Below are 19,943 nucleotides of genomic sequence, written 5' to 3'. Positions count from 1 at the left end.
TAAGAAAAAAACTGGTTTTTTTCGGCACTTGGTTCCTTCGTCTTAAGTCAAGTTCAGTTTAGTTTTTCGATTCGGAACTCTTAGTCGAGCTGATGGCGAGATCGATTTTTTGTTCGAGGTTTAAGAGAAAAGAAAGGAACCACCGCCCAATGGTGCTTTTACGAAAGTACGGTTACTGGTTCTCGACACTATCGAACCTTAAATCCACTCTCAATCGCTCTTTTTAGTGGGGAGGAATTGTTTTCGTATCCTGGACTTAAGGAAAGGAAAGAAGTGCCCTATCTGCCTTTAAGTGAGAAGGGGGGGGAAGTGCCAGTTGTTTGTTTTTAAGTCAATTCATTACCCATCAATGAGGCACACGACTATAAAAGAGAAAGCAACAGAAGTTAAAGGTACACAAAAAATACTCTACGAAAATCATTCTCCAATCAATTCTCTCTAAAACCTTTCTCCCTTATTGACTTAAGTATCAAAGGCGGTTTGGCTAAGGCCATACCGGCGTGTTACTTTTCCACCCAGTTCATTTTGTAGGTTTTCCTCCATCAGAGATTACCCCAATCACAGCTTCGTCCATCTACTACAACGAGGAGCTCAACTGCTGATTTCTTGCATCATCAGTTTGACGCCGTCTGTGGGGAACGCTAATCATCTTTCCTAATGACAAAAGAATTCCTTGAAGTACGAGATGGAAACAAAAATTGTACAACAGCCAGAAGCTGTGCAGCAACAACAACAAATCCAGGTCCTCCTAGCTAATATGGAAGAGCTGACTCGCCATAATTAAGAGCAGCGAAAAACAATGGAATCCCAAAACGCAGATCGCCAGCGAACAGTTGAAAACCACAATGAAGAAAGTTAAACTCCCAAGCCAACATGCGAGACAGGACCTCAGGATGGAGAATGAGCTCCGCAACATGAGGAAGGAGATGGACGAATTAAGAAGTGTCATGAAGGACAAAGAAGGGGAGAATTTGGATGGGATGATTCGAAGGACGGACTCACCATTCACCACTAAAGTACTAAATTGTCCCCTCCCACCAAAATTCCGTCTCCCACAGCTGAAATCATATGACAGTTCCAAGGACCCCTTGGATCACATTGAATCATTCAAGACACTGATACTGTTGCAAATGACCCCAAATAAGGTGATGTGCAGGGCATTCCCAACGAAGCTGAAAGGAGCAGCCAGAGTATGGTTCAGCAAGATACCCCCAAGAACTATTGCAAATTTTGAACAACTCAGCAAGGCTTTTGTTCGTCATTTCATTGGTGGGCAAAGACACAAGAAGCCAACTGGTCATCTCCTCAACATTCAATAGGTAGAAGGAGAATCACTAAGACAGTACGTGACCCGATTCAATAAGGAGCTACTGTGGGTAGATGAAGCTGAAGATCAAGTCATCCTAACAACTTTCCAAGCAGGGTTGCTACTCGGGGGTTTTTTCTTCTCAATCACCAAAAGCCCACCAAAAATGGTCGCAAAATTGCTTCGAAAAGCTCAGAAGTACATGAATGCAAAAGATGCGGTGCTTGCAAAGGAAATGAAAGGAAAAAGGAAGAGAGACGAAGGAACAAGCAATAATCGCAATAAGAAGAAGGAGACACGAAGTGTTGAGCAGACCACAGGAAAAAAAAAAAAGGAACTTCCGAATAGGAGGCCAAAGTTCACTAACTTTACCCCTCTAATAATGCCAATTGAGCAAGTACTGATGTAGATAAGGAACGATTCTTCCCTGCAATGGCCGAAGCCAATCAGTGAGCCGAAAGATGAGGCAAGAACAAGTACTGTAGATTCCACTAGGACCATGGGCATCCTATCAATAAGTGTAGACATTTAAAAGACTAGGTGGAGACTTTAATCTGGCAAGGAAAGTTACAGAAGTATGTTAGGAAAATGGAGCCCTACAAGTATTAACGGAAGGACGATGAAGACAAAAATTGAGAAGTAGGAGATAGCAAATCTCTTGCAAGGGAGATAAAGACAATCTCAGGAGGATTGACGGCAGATGGAACGCTGAAGTCCTTGAAAAAAGCCGATGAGAAAGAAACAAATAGTGTCCATTTACGGCTCCCTCCAGTGAAGATGCCTAGGAATGACGAACCTGATATCATCTTTTTAGAAAGAGACAGTCGTAGCATTAGACAACCCCATGATGATCCACTAGTAATCATGCTCAGAGTAGAAGAATTCAACATCCACCGGGTACTCATAGACAACGAAAGCTCAGCAAATATCATTTACTTACCTACGTTTCAGCAGATGAAAATGGATAAGAAAAGGATCAGGCCTTTCACCTCTCCTCTGGTGAGCTTCACTGGGGATAGAATTGTCCCTAGGGGCATCATCACTCTAACAATAACTGCAGGCATTTACCCAGCACAGGTTACTAAGGAAATTAATTTCCTCATAGTTGACTACCCTTCAACGTATAACATCATCTTGGGAAGACCTGCACTTAACAGGCTAAGAGTAGCGACATCAATATATTACTTGAAAGTGAAATTTCCAACAACCCATGGGTAGGAGAAATCAAAGGAGATCAAGTTCTGGCAAAAGAGTGCTACCAAACTGCCTTAGCATCTAGGGAGAACCACACATATGTAATTAATGAACCAGAGCCCATCTTCGAACCATCAGAAACACTACAAGAAGTTGAGGTCATCCTAGGAGATTTGTCAAAAGTATTAAAGATAGGATTAGCACTTTCGACTCGAGAAAAAGAGAAGATGGTTTCCCTCTTGAGGGCAAACCAAGATGTGTTCGTGTGGAAGCACGAGGATATGCCAGGGATTGATAGGAAGATCATACAGCATCGTCTCAACATTAATCCAGAATGCAAACCTGTGCAGCATAAGAGGAGAATATTTGCACTAGAGCGCAACAGAGTAGTAACTGAAGAAGTAAAGAAGTTACTAGAAGCTGGTTTCATCAAGGAAGTCTTCTACCCAGATTGTCTAGCAAACATGGTAATGGTAAAAAAGAGCAATGACAAATGGAGAATGTATGTTGATTTCATAGACTTGAATCAGGCTTGCTCGAAGGATAGCTTCCCCTTGTCAAGGATTGATCAACTGGTAGACTCAACAGCTGGATACAAGCTCTTAAGTTTCACGAACGCATTTTCTAGATACAACTAGATCCTCATGGAAGAAGAAGATCAAGAGAAGACCTCGTTCGTCACCAGCCAAGGGTTGTATAGCTACAAAGTTATGCCCTTTGGATTGAAGAACGCAGAGGCCACATACCAAAGATTGGTGAACCGCATGTTCTCTCACCAAATCGGAAGGAATGTGGAAGTATACATAGACGATATGCTAGTGAAAAGTAAGGACGAAGCCAACCACTTGGACGACTTGAAAGAAACCTTCAGCACACTACGTGAGTACAATATGAAATTAAACCCTGCAAAGTGTGTTTTTGCTGTTTCTTTAGGAAAATTCTTGGGATTCATGGTGTCCCAACTAGGCATAGAGGCAAATCCAGACAAAGTAAAGGCAATAATTGAGCTCAAATCACCAAAAACAGTGAAGGAAGTTCAGAGCTTGACAGGAAAGGTTGCAGCTCTAAACAGATTCATTTCCAGGCAACGGATAAGTGCATGCCATTCTTCAAGGTCTTGAAAAAGGTCTTTTAGTGGACTGACGAATGCCAAGAAACCCTTGCAAAATTAAAAGAGTATCTGACGAAGCCACCATTACTAAATCCCTCCGTGATGGGAGAAGAACTGTACCTCTACTTAGTAGTGTCTAACACTGCAGTAAGTTCGACACTGATTAGAGAAGAAGAAAACGTTTAGAAGCCGGTCTACTATACTAGCCAAGCATTCCAGGGAGCAGAGGCAAATTACCCAAGGATGGAAAAGATAGCTTTTGCATTGGTGGTCGCTTCCAGGAAACTCCGTCCTTACTTCCAAGTGTACTCCATCGTGACAGACCAACCAATAAGAAAGACGATGAACAAGATAAATGTAGCAGAATGACTCATCCAATGAGCAATTGAATTGGGCCAATTTGACATCAAATATCAGCATCAAGCAGCAATCAAAGCCCAAGTATTGACGGATTTCATTGCAGAATTCACCTACCTCTACAAGGAAGAAGAACTCCCCATGGAAACATGGACGGTTCAAACAAATGGATCTGCTACGAAGAAAGTAGGAGGGGCAGGAGTAGTGTTCATATCTTCAGAAAAAGAAATATTGAAGTATGTAGTCAGACTAGAATTCTCTGCAACGAATAATTAGGCTGAGTACGAAGTTTTGCTAAAATGATTAAGTCTAGCAAAAGCTCTCGGAGCAAAGAATCTTATCTTCCAAGCTGATTCTCAACTCATAATTGAACAGGCAAAGGAAGATTATGAAGCCAAAGAAGAGAAAATGCAGAAGTATCCGAAAATCGCCCAACAACTCTCGCAACACTTTGATAGCCTAGACTTTGTGCAAATCCCTCGGGCCAAAAACGCAGAAGCTGACTTCCTAGCCAAATTGGCCTCGTCAGATGACTATAATGTGCCCTCCGAGCTATGTATAGAGATAAGGGGGCGACCAAGCACAGAAGGTGAGCAGGTTCTGAAGATAAAAGAGCAAGATGAGTGGATGACTCCCATCGCCCGGTATTTGAAAGAAGGATGACTCCCAAAAGATAAAACAAAGGCAAGGAAGATACAAATTTGAGTAGCCTGCTTTGTCATTATTGACGATATACAGTTCATACGAGATTATTCACTCCGATACATAAGATGTGCTAACTTAGAAGAAGCGGATTATGTGCTCTGCAAGATGCACTAAGGAATTTGTGGAAATCATGTCGAAGCAAGGTCTTTAGAAGGAAAGACACTCAGACCAGGATACTATTGTTCGAACAAGACCAAGACCAAGAGAGATGATGACAACCATATCTTCGCCATGGCCCTTCACCCAATGGGGGATTGACATTATGGGCCCATTCCCTTTGGGGAAGAAGCAACTCAAATTTTTGATCGTTGGAGTTGATTACTTCACAAATGGGTAGAAGAAAAACCAGTAGCAACGATAACAAAGGCTAAAATCACCAGCTTTGTGTGGAAAAACATCATCTAGAGGTTTGGAGTCCCACGTGTCATAATATCAAACAATAGAAAGTAGTTCGATAATCCCAAGTTTCAAAAAATTTGTCAAGACTTAGGAATCAAGAACCACTACTCTTCTCCAAGACATCCTCAAGCTAATGGTCAGACAGAAGTGATGAACAGAAGCCTGCTCAAAATTATCAAAACTCGGCTTGAGGGGGCATGGTCTGAAGAACTACCAAACGTCCTTTAGGCATACACGACCACAAGAGTTCCAATAGGAGAAACGCCATTCAGACTGACATTTGGCACTAAGGCCATCATACCAGTGGAAGTGGGATTGACGAGCTTCTGAGTCAAAACTTATGAATGTTAGAAGAACCAACAGGAGCTTAACAACAACTTAGATCTGATTGATGAAGTCAGAGAGGAGGCCATGAAGCGAATGGCCAAACATATGGAAGCAATGGCCAGGTACTACAACGGAAAGGTCAAAGTAAGAAGGTTCAACACAATAGACCTCATCCTCAGGAAAACGTCACAGGCAACGAAGGACCCATCCCAAGGAAAACTGGGACCAACTGGGAAGGCCCTTACGAAGTAATACGTCACTCCAAAGAAGGCTCCTACTACCTAAAGTCTTTAGACGGCCTGGAACTGCCTCGACCATGGAATATAGAACATTTGAAGAAGTACTACCAGTAAGCAATCTCTTACATTTCAAGTTGCCCAATCTTCATCTCAATATGTACGTCAGTTATTACTTTCGTCATGCATAGATCAATAAAACACAAAGAGCATTATCCATGCGTATTTATCAATAATTATCTGTGAGTTATATACCATTAATAGCGTGAATATTTAGGAGATCATTCTTGGGAGATGTCCCAAGAATCTCCATCATTATCACTCCAAATCAAGAGTTGTTTATACATAGCCAACATTGTCATAGCCATCAAAGTTGTCAATACACAACTACCAAAGTTGACTAAATCAAAAGTTGTTTAAACACAACTATTATGATCGTCATTCAAACACGAACGAAAAAAAAATGGTTAACCTAAAGATGCTCTAGTAGCTTGACTTTAAGTCGTATACACAGCGCAACATCGTCATTCAAACATTACTCAATAAAAAGCTATTCAAACACAACTAAACATAGTTGTTCAAACACAGCTAAACGTAAAAAGTTGTTGAAACACAACTAACATCGTCATTCAAACATGACTCAATAGAAAGTTATTCAAACACAGCTAAACATAAAAAGTTGTTTAAACACTGAAATCATCATTCAAATGTGACTTAACAAAAAGCTGTCCAAACACGGCTGAATGTAAAAAAGCTGTTACCATTCAAACATGACTTAATGAAAGCATGAAATTGGTTCAAACACAACTAAAGCATGAAGGTATCCCAAACACAACCACAATCGTCATACGAACACAGCAAAGATTTATTTATAAAAAAAACTACATGTCAGCAATTCATAAGAAAAGTTGTTATTGTCAGTAAGGAAATGCATGCCCAAAACACATGGGCCCAAAGAAATTGTTCAATTGCTCAAAACAATGAGCCCATGAAAGATATTGTTTTTTATCTTATAAAAAAAAAGAACTGGAAAGAAAAAATATAAGTTACTATTTGTCAGGGACAAGATTTGCAGGAGTTGTTGTCGCGGCCTCTTCTGTTACCTTGGCTGTGGTTGCAGCTTCTCCCATCACATTCTTAGCTATAACCCCGGAGGGACGATCAGCTAGCAGTTTCTTCTTAACTTCATCCATGACGAGGCCAGAGAGGTCCAAATCCGAGTGATACTTGGCCATCCATCTCCTAAAAAGTTCAAAGCCCTCCACGTAATGTCCGCACAGCTCGTCTAAGTAAGGATCGGGGTCCTTGAATTCCTACACCGCCGTGGCCCCAACTTTCTGCAACTTTAACTCCAGATCACCAATTTGCTTGTCCTTTAATTTGTAAAAGTCCTTCTCCACATGTAAGCTCTTCTCCAAGGCTACTGCACGTTCCTTGTCATTTTCGGGTTCGACAGTAAGAATGACAACCTTGTTCTTGAGCGTTTCATACTCAGCAGAAAGGGATTTCATCATAGGTTCAGACGCGGCCACCCTCTTCTCCAAGTCTAGAAACTTCCTAGAAATGAACAGGGACTCCCCCAGAGCCTACAAAAAACCTCTCTTAGCAAAAGAAAAGTAAAGAAAAAAGAGGAAAGACAACCTACATTATCAACCTATACCTGTACAAGCTTCTGGATATGAGACGACATCACCTTGCTGGATGACTTCACCATCAAAGGACTTAGGTCGTCCATAAAGAGCACCTCATAAGCCTTTAAAGCAACGGTGTTAGCATTGTCCCAGAAAGTTATGAGAAAAGTCTTGCCAACCACCTTCTTCTTTTTCTTCGTTTCTTCCCCTGAGGCAATCACCTCCAAATACGAGGTTGGGGAGGCAGGACACTTGGCAGGCGAATAGGCAGGAGGAGGAGTCATGACAGGATCATCTTTTGAGGCATCACCTCCCTTCGAACGTTCTTGGATAGGAGGCCACTGACGAGGCCGCCTTTGGCCTTCTTCTCTTGGGCTTCAACTAATTTTTGCTTGCTAAATTTGGTCGTCATTCCTGAAAGGAATGAGAAACTATAAAAAAAAGAGGGGGTTCAAGATTTCAAGGGAGAAAAGAAGATGGAACACTCACTCTTCTTCACAACTTTGAGATTTCTCCGAACCTTAGTAGAAGGTTTCGGACCTAAGAAATGGAGGAACAACTATTGGGGAGAGATGAGTTCATCAAAGTCTTTGACAGTCTTCAAATACTCCTTCACCTTCTCAACACGGACGTGGTATCTTTTCTTCAGACGAGGGCATTGAGAAACTGGAAAAACATGTATATTATACGTCATCATCACCAACAAAGAGCCAAAAAAAAAAAAGCAAGAACAGATGAGAAAGACACACCAGACACAGGAATTCCCTAACTACGAAAAAACTTGAAGGCATTGTCCAGGTCCTCACCAGGGACAAACTCCCAACCATTTCCAAAGACAAAAAAGAAATTTGGTTACCAATTTCGGAGGGAAGAGGGATAGCCAAGTACTAACCTAGAAGCCCTATCCCACGACTTAAACTTATAGTAGCCAGGATCTTTGGACTTTCTCAGACGGTAAAAATGAAGAAATTCATCTTTCTAGATGACCTCCTCGTCATTGGCAGACATCCACACCACTATACAAGAAATGACGATCCGCCACTAACTATGCCGGACCAAAATGCAAGTACGCAAAAAGTTCCCTAACGAAAGGATGAACGGGAAGATGAAGACCACTAGTGAAATCTGCCTCGTAGAAACAGACTTCATCAGCGTAAGAGTGATAGGCCCTATCCTCGTCACTGGAAATCCTGATCTTAACTGAGTCAGGAAATTGAAACCTATCCCTGATCCTCTTCTTATCTTTCTCTAAGAGGGCACGGGGGATGTTCCAAGCTTTGTAAGGGGTGGAAGGGGAAGTAACCTCAGGAACCTCGCGGTCATCTGACGAGGATAAACCCATTTCCAACTCACTGGACCTAACCTCCCCAGACATTTTTAGAAACCTAGCTACATTGGTAGAACAAGAAGCTAGAGGAAATAGAAAGGAAAGGACAAACCTATACTAACAGTCCTCCCCCACAAAGAAGCCAACCCATTCAAGACACTCTCCTTCCACAACCTCAAGCAGACAACCTTGGCGAGCAAAAAGAAAGGCTACTGAAGGACAATCAACCCTAACAAAAGAATAATCTACCATGGAAGAACAGAAAAAGAGATAGGAGCACGAAGAACTTACCAGGGAACACAAAACAGAAAAAGGAAGCTTGAAGAAAAAATAAACCATAAAATGAAAACTGAACAAGGAAAGATTACAGAGGAAAGGAAACATGAGGGAAAAATGCGAAATAAGTGGCCGAAACACGCGTGGGAAAATCGAGAAACATCTGCACGTCAGACGAATCCTAACCATACACATGGCCATCAACAAATCAAACATCAACTCGTCATAAATGCGCCTTACACGGAATACGAAGTGTCTAGTGGCTATGTTTTCATCTCGTCTAACAGACGAAACTCAAACAAGGCTAGTGAGTCAGAAAGTTATGACCGTCATTTAGCTAAGATCGTCATTAACCAAGAGAAGACGGTACGTATTTATTACGCTCAGTAATGACAAAACGTAACGAATGGAGCAACGGTTACAATATGAGCTGTGAACTTTAGACAAGGATTTTGTAACGCAATAGCTGTTGAGCATAAATACAGCTATTCATTACCCATTAATGAGGCACACCACTATAAAAGAGAAAGCAACAAAAGTTAAAGGTACACAAAAAATACTCTACGAAAATCATTCTCCAGTCAATTCTTTCTAAAACCTTTCTCCCTTACTGACTTAAGCATTGGAGGCGGTTTGGCTAACACCATACCGGCGTGTTACTCTTCCACCCAATTCATTTTGCTGGTTTTCCTCCAACAAAGACGACCCCAATCATAGCTTCATCCATCCACTACGACGAGGAGCTCAATTATTGATTTCTTGCATCATCAACTTCATTTTTAGTCTTTGGAATACTAATATTGGCTTCCAACAAAAAAGAAAAAAAGGAATACTAATATTGGTAATTTGTCATCTTTGGGACACTATCAGAAATAATGTATTAATTCTTCTACTGTAGGCAAATTTTTATTTTGAAGATTAGAACTTTTTAAGTGCAATTAATTTTTTTTTTTTACTTTATCGTCCCAAGGGAAATCCAAGGATTCTGAGCAAGTAATTCCCATTTTATAAGATATGATCCCAAGTACATATTGTATTAGGATTACTTTTATACTGTCTTTTGGACTTTACATAAAGAGTTTGAAAAAAACAATCTTAGAATTTTCGAACTGATGTGATTTAAATTTAAATTTAAATGTTCATTATTGGGATGAATTAATATACATTAAAGAATTAGAGCATTATATTAGTTAAAAAAAATTATGTTAATGGCACCATGATGTATCGTGACGTTAAAGGTGGTGGTGATGAGGACAATGAGTAGGGGTGTGCACGGTCAGGTTGATGAGTTTAATTTTTCAACCCAACCCACTATGGTGGGTTAAAAAAATCCAACCTAATCCACATAGATTGGGTTGGACCAATGGATTAGTCAATTTTTGTTTAATTACTACTACTACTACTACTACTACTACTATTATTATTATTATTGTTATTATTATTATTAAATTGAGCATTAAAACAACACTACCAAAATTAAGAGCAAATTTATAACCAAATAATCTTGAGCATAACATTGAACCAATATAAACTATATGAGGAGAGCTTAGGGTTGGATTTTATTTAGAAAGAGGGGCAAAAAAGTAAATAACAAGATTATATAATATATTATTAAATATTGTAAGGGCACGAAATCTTGGTCGCCCAAGTCCACTTAGGACAGTGAGATTGATGTTCCCAAACCTGGCCCAAATCAATAAATATTTGTAAAGAGAGTGGGATGAACAAGTTAGGCTTCGCCCGAGGACAAAGATAGAGAAGGAGGAGACAAAAGTCTAAGATTTAAATGTGTAGATGGGTCTTTACAAGCAGTCCCGAGGAAAATATTCTTGGGCTGTTACATACACCGTTCACTCTTATTCTCTCAATTACAGTTCTAACTCTAATATCTTTTCCTTGATTTTCCCTGGATCCCCTTTATCTGAGAGTCTCTTTCCTTTATATACTCCATGATTTCTTGCATCATAACCCTCCATCTTCAATCCTCCTAAATCCCTTTATGACACTTGTCACACTAGACTTCTGGTGAAGGTGGTGGAAGGAGCTACTGAACTGTAGAACTACTGTTCAGGTCACTTTCTCATTAATGCAGCTAATAAAGCTATTGCCAACCATTTAATGCGGAGGAGTAGGTGTGACTTTACAAGAAACCTCCCACAAGTATCTTGTTCATACCCTAAGGCACCCACCTTCACTTCTTATATCCTCCAAGGACGCTCTGTCACTTGCCATTCTCTCCTCGGGCAACCTCACTCCTCGGGCCATGGATGGTTCTTCATGAGGAACAACTGAAGGCTACAGTGGTGCTTCCAATCTTCGGTCCTCGAGTTCCCACAAATATATTTTTTAAAATTAAATATATATTAAATATAGGCGGACCGGGTCGGATTAGATGGATTTGAGAATCTTATGATCCAAACCCAACCTAACCCACTGAAAAAAAATAAATCATAACCCAACCCAACCCACCAACCCCTAAAAACCAATCGTATTGGATCAGATCGATTTTAGCAAATTGACGGGTTGGTTGCACATCCCTAACAATGAGATTGTAGTGGTGGCAACAAAAATGGCAATGATAATAATATGGGTAAAATACAATGACCTACCCTGAGATTTGGGATAATGTCAAAAACATCCAAAACTTCAAAACTTCTTTAAACATTAACGGTGTATAAGACCATTTGTGCATTCTCTCCTGGTGCAAAGTTACTTGGGATTTCTGAAGGAAGACTACAAAGACAACAAACAAGTGGCACATTAACACCACACCATTTCATGTTTCATCAACACCACACAAACGATTTTCTTATATTTTTTCTTAAAATAAAATCATTAATAATTTTAGCCAAGAAAATCCAAAGAAAAGTCACATAGATCTTACCCATCCTGTGTTTGGCAACCAAGAAAATTAAAAGTAAAACCCATAAATCTTCTTCATTCCTAATTTAGTAGCCAACAAAATCAAAAGGACAAGCCAACTTCATCTCCTTCACAAAGAAACCAATGAAAACCCGAATGACCTTAACCCAATCACATCAACCAAGGTCCAAAATTTCACCACAATATTGCTGTTAAAGCCAAATCTAGTCATCCTATCGAAAACTGTTGACCCACCAGCCAACATCAATGGATTTCCATCAACAAAATAGAGAGATGGGAGGAAAAGAAAATAGAAAGAAAAAGAGAAAATCAAGTGAGAAATAAAGCAAAAAGAAAAGAAACAAGAGATAGAGAGAGGACTAGGTGTGTGGAGGTGTGGTGTTAACGGCTGAGGATAAGAATAAAGAAAGGAGAAAAGATATTAAAAAAAAAGATTGGGTCAGAGGGCACAAATGGTGTAACTTGCCGTTTGTCTTCAAGGACCAAATTGGTTATTTTTAAGAAGTTTTGGATGTGTTTGACATTACTCTAAACCTCAGGGTAGGGTAGTATATTCTACCCTAACAATAATGACAATAACGACATTAGCGGTGTAGTGATAGTAGCATTGGTGATACTATGAAGAGTAGTAATCTTGGAAGAATTCGCAAATGACATATTCTCTCATGGAATTTGAATGCTTAAAAATCCCAAATTCAAAAGTCCTTTGAAATTTTGAATGCCTTTCTTGTTAAGTCAAACAACTAAAATCAAAATTTGAGATTTACAAACTATAACCTAGGAAGCAAAAATTCAACTCAAATTTCTTTATCCAAACACAACATAAACATTGAGAAAATCCATCTATTGTATAAAAGGGGTGATTCTTCAAAGATTTTTGAATTATGGGTGGTTGGTGGGTAATCGACTTATCATTCTTATCTAGTTGGGTAGGTGAATGAGTAATGCAATGGACACAAAATGTTCTATAATTTTTTTTTTCACAATTCATTAAAGTGATAAGTTGTAATTAAAGTAAGATCATTTTCAAATAGACATATCATGAACCATTGATTTTGTTGAGAATATTTCAATAATTTACTTTTGTGATAAAGAAAAAAGAAACAACATACAAATCTAAATACAAGCAATAATACAAATTGATGTCATAGACAAAAGTAATAAATAAATACTGTATATATAAGAAAAAATCTGCAAAAAATTAAAAACCCATAGACCAAATGCGTGAAGGATGAATGATTCAAATTAAGTCTTGGCTTTGACACAATCTCCTTAAAACAGATTTCGCCCCTCACACAATCTGTGGTGCTTTGTGACTCACAAACATCTGCCTCCCAGGATAAAATAATCTACAGTAGGAGAAGAAGCACGCAAGATCTGCGCTATGCAAACTACTCTATGGCTCTTTCTCTCTCTTTGACTCAAATGAATGCACAAAATATTTTCTCTCTGGGAGAATTTCTCAAAAAGTTGTTTTTCATGAATGAGGGACTATAAAAATATACGTTACTGAACAGACACACTGTTTCAAAAATAACTGCTATATACAGACTTACTAACTCAAAAAATAAAATAAAATAAAATATTATTATTAATTGGATAAGTGGGCCCAATCCACACGTCTAAAGCCCAACCCAATATCCAAACCAAAACTCATATTCTTTATCATTTCCTACATGTGATTTAAGGATTCTCATAACTTCAATATAATGTTCAAGTGGATATATTAGGAGTCAATTTTTTATTCACTCCATAATATTTTTCTAACATATTCAACATTTTGAAATAAAATTGTGAATTTATTTGTGTCAAGTGTATTTGGTAATTTTTTTTAGATGATATTTGTAGGTGAATTTATCCAAGAAAAAATGGTAATTCACTAATGCGATTTTTAAAGAGCAAAGTTAACAAAGATAGCTGCATAGCCTATACATTGTCCAATTCAGTCATACATTTTCTTCTCCTTGCCAAAAAAAATGAATCCATTTGCCAAACTAATACTATCCCAAAAGTGGTGCTAATTGCACGTGTATCACCACATACATGTGAACTACATAATACATGTTCCACATTTCACTTTGAAACCACTTTCTACACAACAGCATCCACAGACGTCGGTTTCAAAAATTGCTGCTCAGTTTAAAGAGACCACAACGGGAATTCGTTATTTAAAACCGCGGCTCTATCGTACACGGTAGATATTTCTCTACTCGCGTAAATTGTCGGTATCAGCCAAAAACCCAAAAACAAAAAACATTTTAGAAACCGCGCCCACAAATGGCGACTACCTCAGTCTCACCTCTCTCTTCATTCCGCCATCGCAGTCGAATTATATCCACACCAAACCAATTTCTCTCTCTCTACCCGACAGTCAAAACCAACAAATTCTCAGCCGTCCACGTCAGCAGCAGCACCACCACCGCAATGCCTAGTAGTGACCTTCCCGAAGCTCAGGCTCATCCGTCGCTGGAAATCATCGGCGGAGCAACGGAGTCAGTCCTCCCAGTTCTCAACTCGACCCTGACCCGAAATCCGTACGACCCGTTTCCTTTCTTCGGGTGGAACCGCCACGTGGAGACCATCTACGCCTCCTTCTTCCGGACCCGCCCTAACGTCAGACTCCGCCGTGAGTGCCTCCGTACCAAAGATAACGGCTCCGTCGCCCTCGATTGGGTCTCCGGTGACGACCGTCAGCTGCCACCCGATTCTCCGCTACTCATTTTACTGGTTCGTCGTTTCTTAACTCTAGTAATTGTAACACTTAAAACTTCATGTATAGATTAATTACGTAGCGTACAAGTCACTCTTTCAATTCAATCTATATACTTTTTGCATAATTCATGGACTGAAACAGTAGTTTGGCATTTTATTATGTTGTTGTTATTATTATTATTATTATTTATAATTCGCTAGTTGGGGAGGAGAGATTTTAAGTGCTAGTTTTGCCCTTGGTTACAAGAGTTATTTATTGTATAATTTTTCTATTTTTTTTAAATGAAAAAAGTCACTATATAATTCATGTGACCAATTCAAAAAATGTGAATATATATTTGAGCATTGTTAATCACACACAAGTGTGTACAGTGTGCGCGCGTCAACTGAAATCATGGGTTCAAAACACGACCTATTTCAGTTAAATTGTAAAATTGTGCAAGATTTCACCAAATTAAAATTCATAACTGAAATCGGGTTTTGAACACACCATTTTGCAAGTGTTGTGTGTGCACTTCATGGTGTGCGATAACAATTTCTGTATATATTTTAGCGGTTGAAATGGATGGATGGTGGTTACAGCCAGGTTTAACGGGAGGGAGTGGGGACTCGTACGTGAGGCACATGTTGGTTAGAGCAAGAAGCAAAGGTTGGCGTGTGGTGGTGTTCAATAGCCGAGGTTGTGGGGATAGCCCTGTCACCACTCCTCAGGTAGTACTCCTTAGTACTTGACTCTCAGCTTGATTGATTATGCATTTTGAATCCTGAGAGGCTTTCAGTTCTAACAAAGTTAACTTATTATATTTCTGATGGTGCAGTTCTATTCAGCTTCGTTTATAGGAGACATGCATGAAGTGGTGGAGCATGTTTCTTCTAGGTACCCAAAAGCTAATTTATATGCTGTTGGTTGGTCTCTTGGGGCCAACATTCTTGTTCGTTATTTGGGTCAGGTAGGATAACCTCATAAGCCATATACATTGTGTATAGCTGAGTTTTTTTTTTTTAATGATTTTATATTCTTGTAAAATCATTCTTGTTTGCTATTTGAGTTTTTTTTTTTCCCTAAAAAAAAAAAAAAAAGATTTTATATTCTTGTATAAAGTTTCATGCTTTCTTTGTCTCCCTCTCTATATTTTATTCTGTGATTTTTGACTCGAAGAGATATGTAGATTTGGTCTTCATTTTGCATAATGCTACCTTGTGAGTTGAGAGTCAAAGATTGAATATGGTGATAAATTCTGATTGTTTTGAAACTATTTGTTTTCTGCTCTACTCAACTCATCATCAATGCCTTAAAATCCAAACAACCATGTGAAATACAAAAATCATTTTTCTCCATTATGCTCCAACTAAGGCTGTATTCTCCATTAAATCGTAGGCCAATCTGTCTTTTCCTCTCTCCCTGATTTTTTTCCTCTTTTCCTTGTAGTGCATTTGACTTGTTCTCTGTCCACTATTTGAAACCTATCTCCTTCATTGATATTACCCTATTGTATGTTCAACTAATGCCACTTAGCGCTGTTCAATTTGGAGGCTCTAAAGGACAAGGGAAAAGCCAATTAGGAGTTTCGGGTAGTAGAAAACCATTTCACAAAGAATATTGTAAACTAGATAAGAAATTTGATGTCATATTTCTGGTTGGTCTGGTTGTAAGGAGCCACTCCTGGAATGGATTGTTCTTTGCTTGCTTCTTTCCACTTCACTGTATATCTGCTTCAGTTTCATTTATGTAGTTTTTTTTTTTTTTTTTAAATTGTTATGTGTTACTTGCAGGAATCTCATAGTTCCCCTCTTTCTGGAGCTGTGTCACTGTGTAATCCTTTCAATTTGGTCATTGCAGATGAGGACTTCCATAAGGGCTTTAACAATGTCTATGACAAAGCTCTTGCTAAATCTCTCTGCAAAATTTTCAAGAAGTAATGCATTGTTATATTGATTTTCTGTTCTTGCTACTTATTTATGTTTGGAGTTGATTTCTATCTTTGTAGAAAGTTTCAACTTAAATCTTTTGTTTTTGCAGTCATGCTCTTCTCTTTGAAGACATAGGTGGTGAATACAATATCCCATTGGCTGCCAATGCAAAGTCTGTTAGGGATTTTGATCAAGGACTGACCCGTGGTATGTGTTTCTTGAACTTGAGAGTGGAATTTTGTTTATAAATATAATGGTATGTCATGGTCTTACAGCACCTTTTAAAACTTCACAGTTTCTTTTGGTTTCAAGTCAGTGGATGATTACTACTCCAATTCTAGTAGTTCAGACACAATAAAGCATGTCCGCATACCTTTGCTTTGCATTCAGGTAATTTCTTTACCACTTATACACTTCTAAAAATATGTTTCCTGAACCCCGTGTCTAACAATGTCAAATTGTATGAGCACACATTTTTTCAGTTTAGACTTTGGTCATCTTTGGTGTACACACACACACATAGGTAAAATGGTAAATACATAAATCGTGCACCCACATGATATTCCACCAATGGCCTCACCCTCTATGCTTTGAACTGTGTGTGCTTACTTATCATAATGGATTTCTGAGGCATGAATTATAGAGAAATTTAAGAATCGTGTTGAGTGAACTTCTGCATGTGCTATAGATTTACATGTTCAGTGGTGTGCAGGCAGCAAATGATCCAATTGCTCCATCTAGAGGAATCCCTCGTGAAGATATCAAGGTTTGTGGCTTGCTCCTTAGTCTCTTAAGCCATATACTAATTTGATTCCCCTATATACCAAATTATGTTTATCTCTCAAGCCACAATTGTTCCTTCTTCCTAAGATGGCGAACTGCCATTGTCAAATTTATCAACTTAACTATACAAAGGCTTTTCCTTTTTGTTTTTTGATTGGTAAATTACATATGCTCCCAGTGGGTCTTGAACCCAAGATCTCACCCTCACACATTTCTCTTACTAGTGGAGGACATGCCATTTGAGCCATAGCTCATTGGCCACAAAGCCTTTTCCTTATGACTTAAGTTCTCCTACAAAATCTTGTTTTCCTAGCTTTGTGCCTTCATGTAAGGACTTATTTTATTAAAATATCTGTGTTAGAAAAGTTACTTTATTCTTAATACTATGTAGCCCCTAGGTCCTGTTTTCAGCCACAATATATCATAATCGTAGAAGTAGTTTAATCATCTTTTTGTTGACCAGCTGGGAATTCAATCAAAATCTTCAGGTTTTGAGATTTTAATCACTTTAAAGCTTTTAGTTTAGATAATTTGCCTCAAGTTTTTGTCCATATCAAATTGACCATTATGACATCTCATCTGGATTACAAAATTTAATATAACCCAATTTGTTTTGTTCTTCCATGTACTTCCTACTTTCTACCATCTCAAAACTAGATTATAAGATCCAAAAAACTTAATAAGATATTGCCAAATTATTGTTTATACTTGCTGGGATTTGTTTGTTTTGTAAATAAATTGTGAATATTTTGGTGATTTCCTGACTTGGTAACATTCTGGGAACCTCCTCTCCCTATTCCCGAAACTTCGAAAAGAATTTTTAAACGATTTGACACGGACAAGCTTCCTTTCCTTGGAATAAACATTCAAAAGCACTCAAAGCTTGTATTGCATATCAAGTATTCAATTTGTTCTCCCACAGTAATCTTCCATCCCTTGCAAATGTCAGTCTGCTTGATTCATTACACCTGGAACACGATATTTAAAAATCTGAGAAAACAACTTTTGTTTGTGGAGAATAACCTTGAAGGGCTTATTCACTTACAAGAAGTGATAAAAATGGCCATGGAGAACTTGATAAGGCTCCTATATGATATTTAGCCTGCCCCATGTGGTTAAGATTTAGAGAAGGAAAAGGAAGAAATAAGGCTGGTGTTTTATGGGCTGTTTTTGATTAAGTGTAACTATTTAAAGTTTGCTGCATTTGAAGTTCCCCTTGCAACATGGTTAAGTCATTTAAAAATGGGAAGATAGAAAAGAACAACAGAAAAAATATACTTATGCTGGGTTTGAATTGTCACCTGTAAAATTAAGGACTGTCACCTTGTTAATTGCTATATACAACAATTCTCTCCGCATTGATTCTTTTGGAAAGTTCTGCTTAAAAGATATTTCACTAGATCACATGAACCTAACCAGGTTTGAGCTTTCTGCTACTGCCGCTTAAAATAATTCGATTTTTTTTGGGATGTTTTTCTCCTGGTTATGTTTCCTATTTTTACCCTTATTTTTTTCTCCATTGCTGTTGTTGTAGGAAAATCCGAACTGTTTGTTGATAGTGACACCCAAAGGTGGCCATCTAGGGTGGGTTGCTGGCGTTGATGCTCCACGTGGGGCTTCTTGGACTGATTCCATTGTTATGGACTACCTTGAGCATCTAGAGAGTGGAGCATTAAAAGGCATTACATCTTGTAGTCATTCTGTAGATGTGGGGCAATGTACAGAGGGCTTGCACAGCCTAAAAGTTTAGATGGCAGATGCTTAGCATTCTTTGCATATATATAAAATATTTTCATTTAGAGATCATGCTTTCATAGTTGTTTACAACAATCAATAAACTAATGTCATAAAATTCTTTCCAGTTGTGTACTGTAACTGGAGCCTAGCATACCCAAACATCATTGGATCATATTTTGAAAATGTTGAATAAAATGAAACGAATAAAGTACAGAGATATTGTTGTCCATATTATGTTCTATTTTTTACCAGCTTGCGTGCCGTCACTCACTTGGAGAGTATATCTTAGAAATGATACTGCAATATGACAATTATGGTATATTAGGATGTTTTAACGAATTAGTCTTCTAGGGTATATGTTGACAAGTGCTGTTGTATATGATGTCAACAGTTTGCCTTTGATCTGCAATATGGGTATATTATTTAAACATTTTGCTTTTTATCTAGAATAGTAACTACTTGTCATTGACAATATCCCGAAATGTGTTTGCTAAAATATTTTTAGTGCTGCAATATGCAGCTTTCAAAAGTTGACATGCAGCTTGGAAATGTTTGCTATATGCAGATTTCTGGTGCTGCAATATGCAACTTCCTGAAATCTGAAAGAAGCCAAAACATCTGCAGTACAGATAAAAATACAAAGAAACATAAGCAGCATTATTGCAGGCAGCATACTGGCTAAGAGCATTACCATCAGGTGTGTCAAATGCCAAATATCTGGCATTTGGCACGTTAAACACCAAAAAACTCTTCTCATGAGGTGTTCTAAATCTTATAAATTTTGACACACGTGAATAGTACCGTTCCATCTTTGGAACGGTATGTGCTAAAAAAAAAAACTTTTTTATTAATTTCTTCTCTCTTCTTTTATTACTTTTCTTTCTTCTCTCTCTTACTTTTTTTCTTCTTTCTTCCTCCGCCTGTTCCTATCTCCTGTCACTCCCTCTTCCCTTTTTCTTCTTCTTTCTTCTCCAGCACCTTCACGCTTCGGGTTTTTTTTTTTTTGGTTCATTTTCTATGCGCCTCTCTCTCTCTCTCTTGTCCACAG

The 19,943-nt window shown here is 38.5% G+C and overlaps 2 protein-coding genes across 2 annotated transcripts; both read left to right on the top strand.

Annotated features, from left to right (window-relative positions):
- Positions 1–1,472: 1,472 nt before the first annotated feature.
- LOC142624083 (uncharacterized) lies at positions 1,473–3,138 on the top strand. Its single transcript, XM_075797588.1, has 3 exons — positions 1,473–1,703; positions 2,261–2,383; positions 2,464–3,138. Exons 1-3 carry the CDS (start codon positions 1,473–1,475, stop codon positions 3,136–3,138), a joined length of 1,029 nt encoding a protein of 342 aa, XP_075653703.1.
- A 10,714-nt stretch (positions 3,139–13,852) lies between these two features.
- LOC142611875 (embryogenesis-associated protein EMB8-like) lies at positions 13,853–19,124 on the top strand. Its single transcript, XM_075784026.1, has 8 exons — positions 13,853–14,479; positions 15,047–15,175; positions 15,283–15,414; positions 16,238–16,380; positions 16,485–16,582; positions 16,671–16,765; positions 17,088–17,141; positions 18,693–19,124. The coding sequence occupies exons 1-8, from the start codon at positions 14,030–14,032 to the stop codon at positions 18,906–18,908; spliced, it is 1,317 nt and encodes a 438-aa protein (XP_075640141.1). The 5' UTR covers positions 13,853–14,029; the 3' UTR covers positions 18,909–19,124.
- The last annotated feature ends 819 nt before the right edge of the window (positions 19,125–19,943 follow it).

This window comes from Castanea sativa, chromosome 1 (genome assembly GCF_040712315.1).
Source record: "Castanea sativa cultivar Marrone di Chiusa Pesio chromosome 1, ASM4071231v1".
Classification (NCBI taxonomy): domain Eukaryota; kingdom Viridiplantae; phylum Streptophyta; class Magnoliopsida; order Fagales; family Fagaceae; genus Castanea; species Castanea sativa.
Note: the sequence above shows the minus strand (reverse complement) of the source record. Positions and strands in the feature narration are given on the sequence as shown.